This window comes from Mercenaria mercenaria, unplaced genomic scaffold (genome assembly GCF_021730395.1).
Source record: "Mercenaria mercenaria strain notata unplaced genomic scaffold, MADL_Memer_1 contig_2822, whole genome shotgun sequence".
NCBI lineage: Eukaryota > Metazoa > Mollusca > Bivalvia > Venerida > Veneridae > Mercenaria > Mercenaria mercenaria.
In genome coordinates this window covers 23050-45651 of record NW_026460905.1, presented here as the reverse complement: position 1 = coordinate 45651, position 22602 = coordinate 23050, and the positions used below count along the sequence as shown (strand labels likewise).

The 22602-nt window shown below is 36.2% G+C and overlaps 1 protein-coding gene across 1 annotated transcript in view; it reads right to left on the bottom strand.

Moving 5' to 3' along the window:
• The window catches only part of LOC128552463 (protein mono-ADP-ribosyltransferase PARP14-like), a gene marked incomplete at its 5' end in the record, with an annotated part of 50786 nt that overhangs the window by 5352 nt on the left and 22832 nt on the right, over positions 1-22602 (bottom strand). The window contains 10 exons of the mRNA XM_053533502.1: positions 483-660; positions 1059-1195; positions 1473-1579; positions 5498-5683; positions 8369-8493; positions 12790-13004; positions 14621-14821; positions 16583-16762; positions 19003-19068; positions 19683-19835. Coding sequence (XP_053389477.1) covers positions 483-660; positions 1059-1195; positions 1473-1579; positions 5498-5683; positions 8369-8493; positions 12790-13004; positions 14621-14821; positions 16583-16762; positions 19003-19068; positions 19683-19835 — 1548 coding nt within the window. The remainder of the gene's footprint in view (positions 1-482; positions 661-1058; positions 1196-1472; positions 1580-5497; positions 5684-8368; positions 8494-12789; positions 13005-14620; positions 14822-16582; positions 16763-19002; positions 19069-19682; positions 19836-22602) is intronic.

Here is a 22602-nt window from a genome sequence, read left to right as displayed (position 1 = left end):
AAGTCATATCGACACTATTTCAATCTATGCGTATCCGAGACGCAAAACTGTAGTAAATAACCAATAAACAAAAACAAAGGATGTCAAGGACCTTTATTGTCCTCGAACAAACTATACAGACCGGTTGTATAGAAATATATTGACATTAGAGGCCTAGCAATTCTGAGGTCACAATGCTGGAACGATTACTCATTGTCATATAAGTTTAACTTGCTTCGGATGTTACACTTATAAAGCTTGCGTTGTGACACAATGTTTGAATGTTGAATATTCATCAAACAACCAACGTTTTAGACGATCTGGTCGTTTTGAAGTTTTAAGAGATGGAAACGCACTCGTTGGTGAACCCAAACAAAAACTACAAAATCTTGATTAATTCAAATTGTTTCTTAACAATTTTATGGTCCAAATTTTAAAATTTTACATACTTAAAATTTCGGAGGTGAGACATTTCATATACTTAAGACGTTATTTGCTTTTACCATTCTTGCCGCAATAGCTCCTGTTAAATCCATGAGCATTAATACTGTCTACTGCTTCTTCTGCTGTACCATGCCATAGAAAATTCTCATTTTGCGTGTTTGGCGGATTTTGACCTTCCAGTTGTTTCTTCTTAGTATTGTACTGATTCCATAATGTTTTATTCTGAACTCGGTGAATCTGAAAACATAGTCGAAAAAATAAACTGTCTAAAGTGACTTAATAATGCTTCCAATTTAGAAAGCTGGTGTTTCCGAGCGCTTAAATACAGAAACCACATGATGTATCAATTAACCAAGTAACTACGTTGGAAACTGGCCGATAACACTTGTCTGACATCTTTTTTGTTACCACATCAATGACCTGAGAACAAATTGACTTTTCATCTTTGGATGGTGCAGGAAAGTTCCAGGTGCCCCTTCAATCAATACTGCAGGCATCAGCGGGTACCTGAATAGAACCGCTGACCTTCCGTAATCCAGCTGGATGACTACCTCACATGACATGACTATGGCGGTGAGGGTACCTACCCCTAAGGGAATCTTTACATCCTTTAATCATAAAAGGGTAATGTTTACCTGACTGATTTGACTAACAGCAGTTGCCTGGAACTTCTGATAAATATCCTGGTATTCGGGATCTGTGTTTGGTAAGTTCACCACTTTAAGGTTTCCTTTAAATTCTCCCCAAGACGCGGGCGTATCACTTGCACCTTCTGTAAACAAATAAATTGTGTAAGTAAGAAAAAGCAAGTAAATACATGCGTGTGCAATATATCAAAGCTAAAATATTTCCATTTACACTTTAAACAAACATATATGTACGAAATATGTACAATAAATAAATGTCATAACTAAGCAGTTGGAAAGACAATAAAACATGAAAGGTAACGGTAGATTTCCCGGAAGCACAAAGCGCCCAAAAGACAACCATAGAGCCATGCATCGCAAAGTAGGTCCATCATGTATTATAGAAGTCATATTTATATTTACCTTTAAGCAGATCTCTCCTTATAACATTAACAGTATCTTCAATGTTATCTGCTGCATACTCTTCCATCTTCTTGAAGTCAAGGATGTATTTCCTCTTATCATCAGCACTTAAATGTAAAAACGGTTGGTTTATTATATTACTTTAGACTGGGTAATATTCTCAAGCTTTTCTGTCATTCTGCTTACAAATATTTCTACTATTCTAATACAAACGACACAAAATTGTACACTGTAAAACTAAAAACGCAAGCATTTCCAAAGTTTTCAATTACTAGTATAACTACTTTCAGAAACCGTTCTTTCATCTTTGAATCCATACTGCAGAATTACTTACACCAACAGCATTAACAACACCAATAGCATTAACATGATGCGTATGTTCATAGAAAATAGTTTGAGCTTGTTTAAGAGTGAAATTAAAATATCTTTCACTATTGACGATGTTGTTCACGGTGGAAGATTATAAGGATCATACATGCCTGCCTGAGTAAGGACTACGGGGAATGGAAAACAGAGCGCTAGCGAGCTTTTTCATTCACCCTGTCCCGAGGGTTTGACACCACTGGCATCAGACCAGAAAAAAATGCCAATGTACATGTTAAACCCTACCCATAGGTATACAATTAGAACCATGGCCATGAAAGGGAAAATGCACTAACCCATTTCAATTTCTCATCTAAAATGCGGAGTTCGATGAATGGGTAACAAGCATATTCAACAAGGGGTAATTTGTCTTCCATCGTGCACGAGTCACATTGTCTCAGTATTATATATTGCAGAGATACTCCACTTATATTATGCTTTCGCCAACGTTACAGAAAAACTTGGATGAACTTCCCTAATGACCATCCGGTCTAGAGGTCGCAGCGGCGTGCACATGTTAGGCGAAATGTAAACAAACAAGAACAGTGCAAAATATTCACAGTTATAGATAAAACTCGGAAATGCGCGATTGAAATGGATTAGTATATTTTCCCGTTCATGACCATGGTTCTTATAGCATACTAGGGGTAGGGTATAACATAACAGTGGCATTTCATTTTTGGTCTGGTGCCAGCGGGAAACACCCGCCTTACGCAGACAGACATGTTAGATGCCGTATATAACTTTCAATGATTTTGTAAACATATCAATTGCACATAACGCTTATGAGGCCATAATAAAGAGTATCAAGCGCGTGTAGGTTGTCTTTTCCCGAAGGAAAGATAAGATTATTGCAACCCGATCACCGTCTCTTTCGCCGCTAGGTAGGCCAGCAGGTCAACACAAGGTTTTCTTGACTATCTAGCTGGCAAAGACCCAAGTTGTGGTGGTAGGAGATCCCCTTATGTTTTCTAATAGGAGAAAACAAGATACATGCGTAAATAGTGACGGCATGTTATGACATTTTGAGCTGTCTGTGCTATATATTTTCAAAATCAATGAAAATGAAGGTAATGGAAGACTTACAAGAGCTGTCACAGGAGACCGCGCGCTCGACTCTTTCGATACTGGATAGTGAAATTAGGCACATCCAAGGAAGCTGGAGCTATAGCTTAAGTCTGTGTCCAATGTATTTAGTAATACCAGAGACCGAGACGAAGTGTATCAAAACATTAAAAATGTGTAAAGTGATATAATTCATGACCATTTCCGCAACAGTAATGCATCGTGTGTCATATCATGTGGCTTATAATGCAGAACAACTACTTTATGTTTAAATCAAATCTGTTTAGTAATAACTGAGATAGGGCAAAAGTGCATCACAACTTGAACCAGAAATTTAAAGCAAATAGGGAGCATAATTCATAACAAATTGGTGCCAGCATTATGGACCTTGTGTCATATGATATGGATGATGATGCGGAAGTTTCAATCAAATCAATTTAGTAACAAAACATCAAAAGTAAATGGACATTTTGTTTGTGTGTTTTTGGTAAAACGCCGTTTTTCAGTAACGTAACGGCGGGAAGTCAACATAACCAGCGTTCCTGGATGTTGTACCAGTAAAATCATGTTCTCCGCAAGTAGGCTAACTGCGAACTTTCCGACATGAATCAGAGGTAGAAGACAAATGATTTCGGACAAAATCAAATTCATTAAATAATGATAAAGATAATTATAGTGAAAGTACACCAAAATTAACCTGACATTCTAAGTAAAAAGGGGCATGATTCGTTAAATATTGGTGCAAGAGTTATAGACCTTGTGTCACATGATTTGGTTGATGATGTGAAACAACTATTATTCTAAGGTTGCACAAAAAATTGTTAGTAATTACAGAGTTAGAGCTTAAGTGCATTTAAGTAAAAAGGGGCATTATTCGTAAAATATTGGTGCCAGATTTATGGCCTTTGCTTTACTTGTTACGGGTGATGATGATGTGCAACAATTTTTTAAACTTAAATCAAAAATTGATGCTGAAGATATGTACCTTGTGTCATATGATGTGAAACAACTAATTTAAGTTTGAATCAAATCTATTTTAGTAATAAATGATATAGAATGAAAGTGCACCAAAACTTTAACCTGAAATTCTAAGTAAAGGGGGATAATTGATGATATATTGGTGTGAGAGATATGACCCTTGTGTCATATGATGCAAGCGATGATTAGAAATAAGTTGGAAGTAAATCAAGTAATTAAAAAGATAAAGAGAAAGTGCATCAAAACTTTAACCTAGGTTTAGAGACCTACCCTAAGCCCTCTTTACACTAGGGAAACAATCTGTTTATTGAGTGAAATTGTTGAGTGAACACCGTTTGACAGTCATAATCCTGTCTATGTTATACCAGTGCATAGGAAAGTAAGCTATCTATGTTATCTGCTATACAGGATAACACACACATGCATCTAACAGTCCTGAATTGTTTTCTTTGATTTTCTCATATTTCTAGATATTTCTCCCATACTTTGACGCATATATACGGGTAGCAGAGATCATTCTCTCTCCAGCAATAGCTTTCTCAACATATTTTACCTTGTGCAATTCTGTGGGTTTTAACATTTTTAAAATTTAAAAAAAAAATCGTCTGTTTGTTGACAAATTTCACCACAAAAATGTCACATTTTCCCCCAGGGCATTAAATGATTTGATCTGTACATATTTTTCTTTTCAAAGTACTGATCTTTACAGTAATTGCTACTAATTATGCATGATTTTTTTCGTGCCTAGAGGTGGAAAGTGCATGCTTTGCATGAGATACTATGATCATAGCCACCTAAGCCTACAATGAAGTTTTAGCGAAGTTGTCTCCATTTTTTCTATATAGTTTACCCAGGATCACATTTTTCAGTTGAAATAACTCTTTTTCAGAAAATGATATCTAAAATACTTTGATGCAGTTAGCTACATATATACCTAAAATAGATAGCGCCTACTTGAAGTTTGTATTTTTGGCACAATGCCTACTAGGTATGGACGCGGAAGGACGCCAACGTCGAATTCGGGTCGAGTAGGATAGCTCTACATATACTTAGTATAGTCGAACTAAAATCATCCAACATGTCCGCTTATATAAGACAATTTTTCCCCAATCCCATTACAGCAAATCGGCTTTCCATTGCTCGCTGCCATTTGGGTTAGGATGTAAGACACGTGCGCATTTTGACTGCATAATTATAATACTCCTATATTTGCATAAAACCTGTTTTTCATATTTTTTGATCAATGAATTATTTCAATTTTAGTGCGAAATATGTCTGAGAATTGCACTTTGAAAATATCAGATATATTTTTCACTGATACTGAAGTATTAAATGTGTAAAATTTGTCAAATTATCTTACATACCTGCCTGTGTGTCTCGGTTTTCCTAAACTGAGCGGAAAGCGGGGAATAGAGCGCTAACGGGGTTCTGTTACAAGGGTTGGGAAAACACATGCCTTTCACATGCACACATGTAAGATCATTTTTCTTGCCTACCATTGCAAATTTTTCAAAGATATTGTAAATTATAAAATTGCGCATGCGGTTTGTACGTGCAATGAAGCTAATGAAAAATATTCATATCGATGAAGTGAAAAGCCTGAAAATAAGAATACTTACACAAAAGAATATGTAGGTTCTTGCAGCTTAAACGCATTTTCTATCTTGAAGTTAAGTGTTTTGTCATATTCCACCAGTTTTTGTCCACATTCCTCCGTTATTTCTATGTAGAACCACTGCACTAAACAGCTCATAATTTCTGCGGTTTCTCTTTGCTTTTCCTGTGTAGCAGCATCACGCATGATTCTGAAAGAGAGCACTGTCAGTTATTTTTTTCTAAATGACACATTCAATCGGGGCTTTAGTGTGCTCTATAACACGAGTACTGCCTGCTCAAACTGTACAGTACGAACCACACACTGTTAACTGGAGCGTACTTTAAGTACATGAAATTCAATGGGGCACAGAAACAATGAAGTTCAGTCGATCTGATTTCAGACCTCGCTTCGTACGCAGAAATCAAAATTAAAGGTTCAAGAATAAAAATATTTTATTGCAAAAGGTTCAACAATACAAAGTAATTTAAATATGTTCTGCGCTTGGCTGTGACTTTTACCGGAACCAAATCATTTTTGAAATATATCAAACAGAAGATGATACATGAAATACAAGAACTTTGAATATTTTTGGGTGTGCCCCTGTGCACATAAATACATCATGGGTGTTTTATCTTTGAAGGTCCGACTTGTTTTTGTTGGATTCTAAGTCATACAAACGCAACTGTATGCCATAAGGTAACATACCAGCTTTTGAGGGTGAACGAAGGCCAAATGTGCTACTCCAAGCATTATTTTGAGCACAGGCTAACACCTAGATAGAACAAACGATCTTTCCTTAGCAAGCTAAATGACTTCCTTACATAAAAGGATTCTCCATCCGAAGCGAGGCGTTGAACCCATAACCATAACGGTGTGTGGCAAATAATCTTAACCACTCACCAAAGTACGGAATCCTGTTGGGGCCATTTATAATGTCGCCGTTGCGTTTGTGGGGTCGACACACGACAACGCGAAGTGACATAGCGACATTACGAAGTGACACCCGACAATCGCAAACGACGGCGACAATCCCAAACGACGATGTCGCGATATCCACTTTGAAATGTCGCCTTTCAAAAGCACGATATATCGTGATGTCACTTCGCGTTGTCGAGCGTCGTATCGCATTGTCGCTATGTCACTTCGTAATGTCGAGATGTCACTTCGTGTTGTTGTGTGTCGACCCTGCAAACGCGACGGTGACATTATCAAACGACATGCGATAATCACAAACGACGCTCGACAACGCGAAGCGACATTTTCCAAATGTCGTATCGTATGTCGCGTGTCGCGGGTTTGGGTGAGGGTCGACGCGCGACAATTCCAAACGATACACGACACGCGAAGTGACACTCGACAATACGAAGCGACATTTTCATAATGTCGTATCGCATGTCGCCCGTCTACCGGTGAAAGGGTAAGATAAAAAGCTGTATTTCCGTACTGTTCCGTATATAAAATGTCCATGTTTTTCATTAACTTCAAATAATTGTAATTGTTCCAAACACAAGATATTTTAATGAAATAACTTTTATAGATTAAATTCAAACATTGTCTAAACGGATATGTAACTTGTATAATTTTACCGCCGACGGTTTCGTCGGAGCACCGTCTCAAAATGTATCATTTTTTCGTGAAAATATGCATACTTCTTCATATATTAAATAGAAGGGTGGTCCTTGTCTGAGGAGCCATATCTTCATAACCTGATGTCCGATTTTAATAAATGATACCTTGTTGCAAAGGGCAAGCCAGTACCTAGAGAAAAGAGGCCACGTCAGGTTCGAACCCGGTCGGCTAGGGTTCAAGGTCAAATTCCGGTAATATTCTCAAAATATGAACTTGTCAGAGCAGTCAAGACAGTCCAGAAAACACAAGCACTACCTTCACTGAGTCCAATAACACCATTGGAGCAATTCTCATGGCTCCCCGGTTCGGGTCAGCTTAGTCTTGGCCAGCACCCTACCGCATATAACAAGTTTGATCATTTTCTGATACCTGGCCTATTTTTTTTTAATTATTATTATTGTAATTTATACTGAATTTCAATTGATAATGACACTATGTTAGATTTTGACCCTTGTTCGAGTCTCTACATCCCAGGTACCTACCTATACCATATATATATATGAATATGTTCGTAGATGTTTTGGCTTTACATTTAAGCTACTTACAAGTCCATATGATGCCATCAGAGCTCAGGACAGGTATCAGAAAATGATTAAACTTGTTATATACGGTAGGAAAATAGTTATTGGACCGGTGTGTTTCGTTTCAAGTTATAAGAGTTTAATTCTTGTTCTAGCGGATACTGAGGTATAGCTTAGATACAGAAACTAGAGATCTCTTTGGTACGGAATCCTGTTGGGGCCATTTATAATGTCGCCGTCGCGTTTGTGGGGTCGACACACGACAACGCGAAGTGACATCGCGACATTACGAAGTGACATAGCGACAATGCGATACGACGCTCGACAATGCGAAGTGACATCGCGATATATCGTGCTTTTGAAAGGCGGCATTTTAAAGTGGATATCGCGACATCGTCGTTTGGGATTGTCGCCGTCGTTTGCGATTGTCGGATGTCACTTCGTAATGTCGCTATGTCACTTCGCGTTGTCGTGTGTCGACCCCACAAACGCGACGGCGACATTATAAATGGCCCCAACAGGATTCCGTACTAAAGAGATCTCTAGTTTCTGTATCTAAGCTATACCTCAGTATCCGCTACAACAATAATTAAACTCTTATAACTTGAAACGAAACACACCGGTCCAATAACTATTTTTCTGAGGTAAATGGAAGTGTAATTTTCAGTATGATTTGACTTTGACAGCGGTTTCATGAACTTTCAACACATATTTTCTTTAATCTAACAATCATAAAATATTACCCATGGATCTTGTCTGAGGCATTCATCAAGTTTTCAGCTAAGCCAGTTATCTGTATCTTCCCTGATGTCACATCAGTGTTTATTTGGACATTGCTTTCTTTTGCAATGGCTTCTATTTCTGCTATCTATACGGAAAGAAAATATCAGATAACAAAGCAGTGAATATTAAGGTTATACATTACGTTGCTTACTAAACAAAACAAATGAATACAAGCGTACTACATACACACTGAATTATCAAGCACATATAAGTCCCTTAAAAAGGACCATTGGACAATGGACGTTTCCAATGTTATAACAGGGTAATTTAAATAGAAAATGATTCTTCCAAAGTCTGTTTATTTCCTTAAAGGTACCAACTTTCTTAGAAGTATGACTTAAGGTAAGTAAATGTGCATGGTGGTTAAGTGATATCAACTTTTTTGTATTTCTGTTAACGGTTATTCTGTCGCAAATATTAGGAAATACTATGTTGAGATGTTATATCAGTGTTTTTTTTTTCATCAATAGGTTAAATACGAAAGTCGTGTCAGGTTGGGAAGACATAAGCAACATTTATTCTCCACAATTTGCCATCACTGTCCGTCACTGAGCAAAGTGTCTAACGTTTACCTTTAATTTGAAAAAAAAACGAAACAAATCACTGTTTAGTAATCAACATTTAGATATGAAATACATATGGACGATTTTAATGTTCAGCCTATACTATTTATAGCGGCTACCAAAGTGACTGACTGGAAGTTACCACTATAGACAGGTAACATTACTATACCCAGGTTGCGATGTAGGACATCAAATCCGTTTAAAACTTCATTGTGCCCATGATTGACATAAGGTTTATTGTTTCTAATGATGTACTACTATTTAATTAAGTAACACATAAAAACCTCTTAAACCTGATACAAAGTTTAAAAATATTTAATTACGTATACATGCATTACACTTAACTGTAGATGGGAGCGTTTTCCATTTCTTAAATATATAACGGCTTCTTTTGTTCCTTCAGAAATAGATGAATAGGTAATATCGTAACTGTTAATAATAACTTTTAATCCTTTATTAACTGTTAAAAAAAAGGTGTGCCGCACGTGGGAGCTATTTTTTGCATAATGATACGCATATTAAAAAATGGTTTAGTGATGAATGTAGAATGAAGCGTGAGGTGTATTTAAAGGCATTGTACGATTTTTATTTAAATAAAACTGACATTACTAGGAGTGACCTATATGGAAAGAAACGAGATTATAAAAGTACGTGCAAAAATGTAAACGAAATTATCATAGAAACCTTGGTAGGAAAATGAATGAAATGAGAAGAAAGAGCTCGCGGGAATTTTGGAAAATATTTAAAAAGAAACCAGGTAGCCCAAATGGTGAAAATATAAGCATCGATGAATTCTATGAACACTTCAAAAATTTGTCCAGTAATACAACTGTGAATGAAAATGCGGAGTGTAACGAGTTTTTATCGCAGTTTAATAGTGAAGACCATGGAAGTTCGTTTGTTGAACTTGATCAACCAATCACGAGAGAGGAAATATTCTCAGCAACTAAGCGGTTAGGTTGTAATAAGTCTTGTTCACTTGATAATGTTTTATATGAATATTTTAAAGAAAGCATCAACATAACTGTACACTCTATTGAATTATTGTTTAATCATATTTTGAATACAAAGGTATATCCACGTAGCTGGTCGACAGGATTAATTATTCCCTTGTACAAAAAAGGCGATTCTGCGGACCCAAATAATTATAGAGGAATTACACTGACAAGTTGTTTTGCTAAATTATTCACTGTCATTATAAATGAGCGACTGAAACGCTGGGCCGAGAAAACCGATAGTTTGACTGATGCACAGTTCGGGTTTAAACAGAACTATGGTACTGTCGATCCTATTTTTATATTGAATGCTTTAATTGAAAAGCAAATCAGAAATAAAAACAAGTTGATGTCTTGCTTTGTGGATTATAAAAAAGCTTATGATTTTATAGACAGAAATTGTTTATGGTACAAATTGATAAAGTCGGGTATAGATGGGAAATTGTTGTCGATTATACGCTCTATGTACGATGATGTGAAACTTTGAAATTGGTCTCTTTCAAGGGGAAATAACTTCGCCTATAATGTTTTCCTTGTTTTTGAATGATATTGAATTGTATTTACAAGAAGATTTGAATGGCGGTATAACGCTTGATCAAATATCTATTTATCTGTTGTTATTTGCTGATGATGCTGTCTTGTTTTCCGAAACAAAAGAAGGGTTACAAAATGCTCTTGACAACCTAGAAACATATTGTAAAAAATGGAATCTCACGGTTAATATTGACAAAACAAAAATAGTTGTTTTCAGAAAAGGTGGAAAACTAAATAGAGAATTCAAATGGACATATGATGGTAAAGATATTGAAATAGTTCAGAACTTTAATTATTTGGGTATTGTTTTTTCAAGTGGTGGTTCGTTTATACCAGCAACAAATACACTTAGTGGTAAAGGCCTAAGGGCAATGAATTCATTGTTCAACATTACAAAAGAGTTAGATGCCAACGTAGAAATAATGTTAAATCTTTTTGATGCTTGTTTTATCAATTTTAAATTATAGCTGTGAAGTATGGGGCTTTGCTAAAGCAGAAAATATTGAACGTGTGCATAAAAAATTTTGTAAATGGTTACTGAATGTTAAATTGTCTACGAACACATTGTCATTGTACTCAGAACTAGGTAGATTTCGACTGTATATTGAAAGGTATGTAAGGATAGCTAAATACTGGTTAAAATTACATGGAAATAAGAGTCAAAATTGTATTTTGTCATCGATTGTACAAAGTCAAAGAAATGATATCATAAGTAACCAAGCTGTTGTAAACTGGACTTCCAAAGTTCGGGATATGTTACAAAATGCAGGTTTCCTAGATGTATGGTTGTTTCCAGAATCAGTTATCATAAATCAGTTCATTCCATTGTTTAGATTACGACTTCGTGATATTTATATTACACAGTGGCGTGCTGGTATGGAACTATGTTCATCGCTACAAATTTATAGAGAATTGAAAAGTTGTTACGAAAAATCGAAATATTTTAGTGTATTAGAAAATGTTAAACATCGAAATATGTTAGCCAAAATAAGATTGAGTTCTCATAAGCTATTTATTGAAACAGGAAGACACAGAGGTATATGTAGAAGCCAAAGAATATGCACATTATGCAATATGGGTGACATAGAGGATGAATTTCATTTTATATTGATATGTCCGTTGTATAATGATTTGAGAAATATGTTTATTTCAAGGTACTTTACTACTAATCCTAGTGTTTATAGATTTATACAATTGTTAAACGAAGATAAAAAATTAGTACTGCAAAAGTTAGCACTATTTTGTATTAGAGCCTTTGAAAGACGCGACAATGAATTAGATTAATGTTTCTTTATTACTATATGACTTTGTTATATTGTGTTATTGACATGCTCAGGTCCCTTTATTTCTATTATTATTATCATGTATTCGCTCTCTCTCAACGCATGCATTGTTATTTACATGTATAAAACATGTTGTTATGACGATGAGTATTGTGCTCAAGTCTAAATAAACCATATGTTCTGTTCTGTTCTGTTCTGTTAAAAATATTTTATAATGCTACGCTAAAAATGTTTTAATAATATTTCTGATATGCCATCTGCAGTAGACACAAATATTCAATTTTTTTTACCAGTTTTTGGCAAATTTAACCTGTCGCTAGCAACGTGTTTACCAAAATAAAACTAATAAAATCATTACTTTATACATAGGAGTATTTTAGAGTTTTAGACTGATTTATTATCTGACAATTTGTTTACATCGATACAGTAGGGAAAACACATGCTGCAATTTAACAACAGGGGGGTTTCATGGGCCATTATAGCGCATTTGTGAAAAAAATGTTTGGCTGGCTGCATATCGCGTTAGACAGGGTCACAGAATGTTGAAGGTTAATTTTATACGGAATTCTAAAGGTCGCACCTAAATATGACCGTTCTATGCAGGATCATGCTATATACAGGTGGCCACTAATGCGAGTTAGAATGTATAAACGTATCTTAAGCACAACCATGTACATCGTACCCAAATGGTAATTACTAAACCGCGATTTATATTTTATATCTATAGATCTCTGAAGCAGATGAAGAGCTTTCTCCCGTGACGATCTGAGCAGGGCTTGGGTCTAGATAGGTGAACCATTTGGCAATGGAGGCTCTAGTTTGATAGATGTAAACATATTTATAATAAATGATAGTACAAATATGTACTACTTAAGTCCGTTTTTCGTTTTATGTAATTCATCGACGAAAATCCCACAAATTTATGTAAAACTACAAATTATCACAATGTTGACCTCTTTCTTATCCTTTGAACCCGAGAGCACACAATTAAAGACATTTCATTTACATAGTTTGGATCCATGCGGCTGATAATGCTCTCCTTAAATTCCTTCTTGTGAATCTCTCTTTCCAAACATCCTTCCAGTCTTTTAATGGCTTCTTGAATCACATTGTTATTCATTGACAATATCTCAAATGTAACAGAATCGCGATTTTGTGGTTTTTTCTTTGTGCCTATACTGGCCTCTGCATATGAACTGTCCTTGCCACCACCAAATAATCCTACAAATTGACAACAGAAACATTTATTTGCAGTTAACCAGTGAAAAGAGTACAGCAGGCAAATGAAATTCTCTACTACATTTACCTATGTATTTTCATTGAAAAACTGTACGTCTTATTACATAAAAAGGGTACGACCCTAAATTTAGATGATTTTTACATTGACATTATAGTCTTATTACGAGTAAGATATTTCGCGTTAACAACGTGTACAAACCACATAGTTATTATTAAATCTCTTCAGGCAAAAAATGGAATATGCCTTACACCACCAAAAGTAATTTTGATCGAATGGGAGTTCCATTCTTATAAACGAAGTACAAAAGGGCCATTCTAACAAAACAACATGCGATCTCCTGTATAAGCAACTTTTTATTAAGCGACCCCAAACGTTTTACTACATAAATGCATCCCATTTAACGATGTTTTCATTACACGACCAGTTACAACATAAGACAAACCCCTGTAGACAGATTTGCCTGCAAAAGTATTTATTAAACGACCGAGTACGAAACTTCGCACAAACATCCCATTGCCTGTGTATTCAATTAGTCTTTCTTGCAGTCGAGCAAACAAACGATTGCCTCAGTCAGTGAACTGCAGCTGTCAGAAGTGTGTGGAATCTTAAAACAATATTGGACAATATATTTTACAGTTAAACTTCATGCGTACGGTGTATCAATATTAATTCTTATCTTTCACAATTTACGAAATCTCTTAAGAAACCATTCTACTAAGAGACCACGTTTTGGAGGTCCCTCGGGTTGTCTCTTAATACAATGTCGACTGTACATGAGAGGGTTATTGTGCTTGACCTACTGTTCTCACCTAAATGATAAACAACTGTACAAAGTCCAAAGCTTCAGCTCTGATACTGTTAATGAAAAGTGGATCTAAACAAAGATTGTAAGTAAAATGCAGCAACATTACAATAGCAACTTTCAGTACAACGGTACATGTTTCATGTTAAACCAGCATAAATGCATCATTTGTGTAGCATATACTGCATTTGCAGCTATTTTTATTTATCATTAGGTGCAATTCTGCATATCTGATATGTTTTTCTCCTACACAGATTAAGCTGGTACATGTCTATAATCCAATGCAATACTCAGTTAGCAATCATACATACACTTGACATCATTGAAATGCCAAAAACTGTATTAAGAGGCCACCGTAGTCGAGCGGTCAACGTCAATGACACTCAAAATCACTCAACCTTCACCGCTCTGAGTTCGAAATCTTGCTCGGAAAGAATTATTTCGTGTGAGAAATCCATCCAAATGCCATGCGGAAAGTCGGCGGATCTACCCAGCAGCCTGCTCATGCCTAAAATAATGTATGGAGGGAGGGAAGGCTAAGGTCTTCCTCCACCATAAAAGCTAGAACTCGTCAGTTATCTATGTAAAACGTTTGATATACTAGACACAAAACAACAGTTCACAGGCAATTATCCTATGAATCCTGACGAAGCATTCAGTTATTGATCAAAAACCATAGCTTCCGGTGATCAAATATGAGCAAACTATGTAACACATCGTCATACAGTATATACAGTGCAAGTTTTGCCCCTGAAACCACTAATAAAAACAAATTCTTGTAACCAAATACAATACCTTTCATACCGTTGTAGATTGCGTTCAAAATTCCAGAACCTTGTTTTGCATCTGTCAAAAGAACTCTCTTGAAATCCTGCACCATACCTTGTTGAAAAACTACAATACGCACTTCTTTCAAGAATGCTGGTTTAGTCTTGTCAAAGTCTACGAAGGCGCATGTCATAACATCAGCCATTTCTTTGGGGTCAGACTGGAAGCCTAAATTCACGTGATTTATACACAAGTTAATAAATTTGATTATTATTTTTTACAAAATATGATCCGATACTTTTACTCTCGACGATTTAGTTAATATAGCAAGTGTTCTTGGATTCCATATAAGTATTTACTTGTTCCCTTCAAAAACAAGTCATACGACATCTGACGAGAGTCAGAAGTGTGGAATGAATGACGTCATACATTCTGTCTATTGTCAATCGTCACAGAGAAGATACAGCTGCGCGAGAATCATCTCTACGACCTCTCGATATAGCGCTAAGTCATATCTACTAAGCCAATATAAACGGCTTTAACGTTCTTAGACCGACCTGAACCTTCGCATTTATGTAGCGGCCTCCATGAACAAGCGGTTAGGGTCGCTGACTTCAAATCACTTGCCCCTCCATGATGTTGCTTTGCGCCTCCCTCCAGGCGTTGAATTCTTCATGTGAAGAAGCCATCCAGCTGGCTTATGGAAAGTTGGTGGTTCTAACCAGGTGCCTACCCTTGGTTAAATGATGCACGCAGGGGCACCAGGGGTCTTCCTGCACTATAAAAGATCGCCTTATGACCTATAGCATGTGCAGGTGCAACGTTAAACCAACACAAACAAGAAGCTGCGTTCAATAAACGCTTTTGATGCCCCCGGTGGCATCCTTGTCGATACAAAGCAACCTAAGTCCAAACCGAGGTCAAGTTCAAGGTCAAACTGAGGTCAGGTGATGTCTGAAGATGAGAAATGGTCACAGGTTACATCTGCATTAGTATCAAGTCATTCTAGTAAGGGGTATTGATGCTAGACGAAACGGCCCCATTTAGTTAACCAAGAGATGGCCCATATAAAGCAATCTAAGTCCAAAATGAGGTCAAGGTCAAGGTCAAACTGAGGTCAGGTGATGTCTGAAGATGTGGAATGGTGACAGGTTACATCTGCATTAGTTTCAAGTCATTCTAGTAAGGGGTATTGATGCTAGACGAAACGGTCCCATTTCGTTAACCAAGAGATGGCCCATATAAAGCAACCTAAGTCCAAAATGAGGTCAAGGTCAAGGTCAAACTGAGGTCAGGTGATGTCTGAAGATGAGGAATGGTGATAGGTTACATCTTTATTAGTATCAAGTCATTCTTGATGCTAGACGAAACGGTCCCATTTGGTTAACCAAGAGATGGCCCATATAAAGCAACCTTAGTCCAAAATGAGGTCAGGTGATGTCTGAAGATGAGGAATGGTCACAGGTTACATCTGCATTAGTATCAAGTCATTCTAGTAAGAGGTATTGATGCTAAACGAAACGGTCCCATTTGGTTAACCTCGTACGAACGGACGGACAAGACAATCACTATATGCCTTCCGCATCAGTAGATGCCGGGGGCATAAAAATAACATTTATGCATATATCATCCACTAGATAGATCTAGTTATATTTATCAAATGTTTTCATTCAATTGTATAAGCCCCAGAAACTGCTTAGCCGACATGGGAAACGTCCGACAAGTTCAACGTGTTTGTGAAAATATGCATAAAAGCATTTCAATGGTGCCCCGAGTCTGATCAAACAATATTAAAATACTTGACTTTTGAATTCTATGTCAAGTGAGATATAACTACATACAAGAGGAGTGTTAACAATACTGAGTTTTGACTGTTGTTCAATAAAGCTTAAAAAATGTGTTACTGATAGCGGTGCCAATATGTGCTGATACTAGTTTGATACCTGATTCAAGTGAAATAATATAGAATTCACTTTGATAAAACAATACCTGTTCCAAGTGCTGGAAAGGCAATACTTTTCAGCTTTTTTTTCTCTGCTTCATGGAGACATCTCTCAATGATTGACTTCCATCCTTTATTGTTGTCCTGCGCAACTACATGAACGATGTGTTTACATGGAATCCCATGAGCTGATGTCCATACCAAATGTTTCTTTCTCATAGTATCTCCTGTAAATGATTCATAACTTAATTCAAGAAAGAAGCTGACTTCGCATCAAAATATTATTTCAAATAATCAATGCCCGAACCATATTAGCGTCAGTGAATAAACAATATTTATCACATGTTTGACGTCGCGGGAGTGTAATAAAGCCATTACATAACAATGATAATACACTAGTGTAATAGCGTCGACGTCGATAACAATATAGGAGACGTTGGTCAAATTGATTTGTTTATAACAGTTAAAGAAAGTAGAATTTTTTATGTTTCGACAGGAAAAGCTAACATGTGACAAAAAGAATATTACACTTGTGATTTTCGACTTTGAATTTATTAAACTCTTTTAATAAAATTGATAAAATGCTCGGTAGAGCCTCGCATTTTATTATTTTATTCAACTCGTTTAATAAATTCAATATGAAAAGACACTCATGTAATATCATCTATATATTTTTTTATTTTTGTTGTTCCCATTTATGTATATGCAATCTGACTTAAGTACTTGATCTTCTAAACGAAGATCTGAGAACGACCCATTCACATACGTCTTCTGTATATTTTGGATTTCCAGTATAGCTATTTTTATTTTAACCAATCAGACGACTTGTTCTAAAAGTCAAAGAGTAAGAAAATGTGCGTACATTCCAGGATTCGAACCCGCGACCCCTCGCTTACAAAGCAAGCGGGCTACCGACTGAGCTAATCGGCTATCTGACACATTACGACATAAGAATTGTAAATATCAAAAGTCAAAGCTACAGGTAGATTTGCAAAATGTTGTAAGGTAAGCCCTGGTTGGCTAGCGAAAGGGTTGTCAGAACGAGGCTATGAATAGGTCGTTCTCAGATCCTATGCGTAGCGTAATAGGATATGTACTTTAGTCAGATTGTATGTATATGATACAACAAAACAGCTTCTTACATCAAGTACATGCACTTCAAACTCCGCTATAGAACTTGCTATAGAAACGGTAAAACCGGACGTCAATATTTTTTCATACTGTCATGAAAATTTTGTGCCGGGCGAATGACGTCATTTCAAAGATCATGTTAATATTTGTCGTTGCGTCGAAAAATTCAATCATGGCGATATTTTTAAATTTATTAAACTCATATATAGTATCATTTATATAACAAGAGCACCGCCTTGCGGGTGCAGACGCTCATCTGTTTTTTTTGTCTCTGTATAATAGAAATATTGTCATACCCATGATTTTCTAAGTCCAAAAGGGGCCATAATTCTTGCAAAAATCAATGTAGAGTTATGGTACTTGCTGTGCAGAGTCAGCTTTAAATGGCAAATACCTGCTCTAAGTTTTAAAGCAATAGTTTTGACCGTTAAGGAGAAAAGCTGACCTAAACGCAAAACTTAACCAAGAAATCTGATATTTTCTAAGTCCAAAAGGGCCCATAATTCTTGCAAAAAGCAGGATGGAGTTATGTTTCTTGCTGTACAGAGTCAGCTTTTGATGGTGAACAAGCGTTGCAAGTTTTAAAGCAACAGCTTTGATAGTTTAGGAGAAAAGCTGACCTAAACACAAAACTTTACCATGAAATCTGATTTTCTAAGTCCAAAAGGGGCCATAATTCTTGCAAAAAGCAGGATGGAGTTGTGTTTCTTGCTGTACAGAGTCAGCTATTGATGTTGATGTTGCAAGTTTTAAAGCAATAGCTTTAATAGTTTAGGAGAAAAGCTGACCTAAACATAAAACTTAACCAGGAAACGCAGACGCCGACGCCGATCAAGTGATGACAATAATTTATCATTCTTGTTCAAAAAAATCAGATGAGCTAAAAATGGTTAGTCTAGATGCGTATGTAATACCAAGATTATTTGCTTTGTTTCCAGAGAAATATACCGATTCTTTTGCGGCAACACTTATTATTTCACGGACTGATACTGCGCTCCAAAGGTTGCACAGCACTCATTCTTCAGCGAACTGATATTCAATATATCCGCGTCAGACTCGCGAATGGTTTTCAATACAAACCTTTATAACTTTTAAATATTAATTCTTTCACCTTAACACTACGAGTGTTTGGTTATAGTTGAAAGATATGGATGTGTTTCGTTCTGTCAACTAACTGACAACTATGCTCATACAGTACTATAGAATTTTCAGATATGTAAAGAGGTCGATGTTGATTATATGAAAAATGAATAAACAGGGGACAGCACTGAATTAAAATGAAATGTTTTATTTCTGCAAATTGGATTATATACTACAAATTTAAAATATCGCTTACTTTTGCTCTGGATTTCACTTGCAAGAGCAGCTCCTCCTCTCTTTAAAAGGGCTTTAGACACAGCCCCTACAATTATACAATTCTGACTTACACAAATGAGCAACAACTGTCTATTGTATTGCTAATACAGTGTTTTGCTGCATACATACAAAGCTAAGCTTCCATATTGAGAATACCGTCTAACAATCAGTTTTCTATGCTAATTTAATTTACAAGATTACAACTTTGTTTTATCAATGACATGCCATGTTTTTGAACTATAGCAAGGAGTGCATTGTATATCAATATGTACAATATTTTGTATAACTGTTTAACACATTACTTAATTACACAACGATACAATAACTACAGATATCCTTTCAAATGCTAAGGCTTATATCCCAACTTTTTATGCACTGTTATAGGGGATAAATGAACAAATGATTTATGCACAAATCAAAGTAATATTTAATACATTCACTATAAAATACTTCCCTTTGTTTTTGTGAAAAGGGGAATTCCTCAGATAATATGTAACACTAGCTGAAGCATATCCAGTTTGTTCCATTTTATTTTATTATTCCTTTTTCTTGGTCCAACGACATCAAAATATAATGAACAAGAGTTAACATTTGCTCTGCAAATGTAGGCGACCATTTATATTTCTAAATGCATTAAGAAGTCAAACGTCCAAACAATACCTCTATTTAAGTCAAGCGTGTCATTAGAGCTGTTGACAATACAGTCTGAATCCTCTTTAGTAATGTCCCCTTGTTTCACAGTCACTTTCAGGTTTACATAGGCACTTTCTCCACTATCTGGTAAAAAGTCATATTCGTGCTCACTGTCTGCTCCTACAATAAAATTTCACTGTATTCTCAGAATTATGTATTATTAAAATGTTTCATGTGCGACTTTCTGATATAACATTTAAGCACTGAAATATCTGCTTAACTATGCTATTCTTAGATAAAGCGCTTAACATTTTTCATGGCCAAGGGATGGTGAAAAACTTTTAGAAGTTTAATTCCTTCCTTTCACTAACATCAATGACTCATTCCCGTGATCTTAGGATCAAGCGCAAGTGGACTTACGATCACAAAGGTTCTTAGATTTCAACAAAATGAACGAATATAAAAATACACAACTCCTGTTTGTTCGACTGGCCTCAAGCCAGTATGTGATGTCTGCTTAACTTAAAGGATACTTTTTTCATTTTTTTGTCACCACTATCTATGTTATTATTTAGTAAAATTATCTGGTACTTTTTTCTTATTCAATTAACAAAATATCTGATTATCATATCAAAGGTTCTGTTATCTTCCTCCGCGATTGTGCGATGGTAAATAAATTAGAAAGTCAGGCCAATTAAAGAAATAACTTGCCTTATATTCATAATTAGCCTGAAAACCTATTAGAATAGTTGCGGTTATTTTTTTCCAACACGAAATGAATACCGTGGAACTTCTTCAAAAGTGACAATTAAGATGAGTACAAGAGAAAATACTACCAAAGTGTCATGTCAAAAGGCAAATGATCTACATAAATCATGAAAAAGCAATATTAACTGGTAGAAGTAAGGGTTATCTTTTTGTCAGCTTTTATCTAAATTGCGAGTTCCTTACTAAATGAGATCATGATGCTTCAAATATATATAATACAAACCCTCCTGAAATATTCGGAACATGACTATACAGTCTCCACATGAAGCTGAAAAGCTGGGATAGGTGTTATTCTACTTGATTACCATTGGTTGAAGCACAGTGCCGAAAAGTTGGGATAGGTGCTATTCTAGAGGATGAGCTAAGCAAATTTGACAATGCTGAGAGCTGGGAAAGGTACTATTTAAGAGGATCGGTTCAAGCACAGTCAACAATGCTGACAGTTGAGATAGGTACTATTTTAGCGGATCGGTTGAAGCACAGTTAACAATGCTGAAAAGTTGTGATATTTAATATTCTAATGGATCGGTTGAAGCAAAGTTATCATTGCTGAATAATTTGAATAGGTGCTATTTTAGTGGATCAGTTGAAGCGAAGTTAACAATGCTGAAAAGTTGGGATATGTGTTATTCTAGTGGATCGGCTGAAGCAAAGTTTTCATTGCTGAAAAGTTTGGATAGGTGCTATTTTAGTTGATCAGTTGAAGCACAGTTAACAATGCTGAAATGTAGGGATACGTGCTAAATAGGTGGATCGGTTGCAGGAGAAGGGAGTTGACAATGCTGAAACGTTGGGAAGGATGTTACTCTAGTGATTCGGTTGATGCACAGTTAATAATACTGAAAAGTCGGGAAAGGAGCTGTTCTTTTGAATTGGTTGAAGCACGGTTATCAATGCTGAAAAATTAGAATAGGTGCTATTTTAATGGATCAGTTGAAACAAACTTATCGATGCTAAAGTTTAGGATAGACGCTTCTCTAGTGGACTGATTGAAGCGCAGTTAAAAAAAGATATTGAAAAGTGGGATAGGTGCTATTCTAGTGGATCGGCTGAAGAACAATTTACAATGCTGAAAAGCTGGGATAGGTGCTATTCTAGGGAATCGGCTGAAACATAATTAGCAGGACAGATGCTATACTTGTCGATCAATTGAAGCACAGTCGAAATGCTGAAAGAGTTGGTGCTATTTTTTGGTTTTTGTTGGGTTTAACGTCGCACCGACACAATTACAGGTCATATGCAACATTCCAGCTTTGATGGTGGAGGAAGAGCTCATGTGCCCCTCGGTGCATAACTTTTTCACGGTCGGACACACTGATAGATCCACCGACCGTCCGTAAGCCAGCTGGATAGCTTCTTCAAATGTAGGATTCAACGCCCCGAGTGAGGCTCGAAACCATACCAGTGAGGAGCAAGTTTTTTGATGTCAGCGACCGTCACCACTCGGCCACGGAGGTCCCTGGTGCTATTCCAGTGGAACGGCTGAAGCACGGTTAACAATGTTAAAATGCTGGGATATGTGTTATTCCAGTGGAACGTTTAAAGCATAGTTAACAATGCTGAAAAGTTGGGATAGGTTCGATTCTAGTGGATCGGTTTAAGCACAATCAACAATGCTAATATTTCGAATACCCTCGTTTCTGAGAAATGTCATTATAAAACAAAATCATATTTTGACAGTTCAAACATTTAACGCATTACAAACCTCTTTTGATACGAATGACACCATTCAATTTATCATCTATTGGCCTAAGATAAATATCAAACCATATCAAATAGACATAATATAAAACTAAACTCTGCAAGGCATAAACACACTACAATGCTTAAATTCTTTATTCTATATAAAACTGGCACACTTCAAAGGCCAAAGCACACACCAGGACCATTTTTAAATGTCTGTAACTTGTATTTTCTTGAAGAGACTTTAAATCAAAAGAAAAGGTGGTTGTAAGTTAGATTATAGAAGAATATTTTCGGTTGAACAAACACACTGCAAAATCAGCTGCAAAATAAGACCCAAAGTTGTAGTGGTGTATGGTCTATTATTTGAATCACATTCTAGTCCGCTTCCTTGAAAATCCTCTATTGGTGTCCGACACGTTAACCAGGAGACCGCCGCTCCCCGATCAATTCTGAGAATCGTAGGTTAAGGCATTATCACGATACTGAGCAGAAA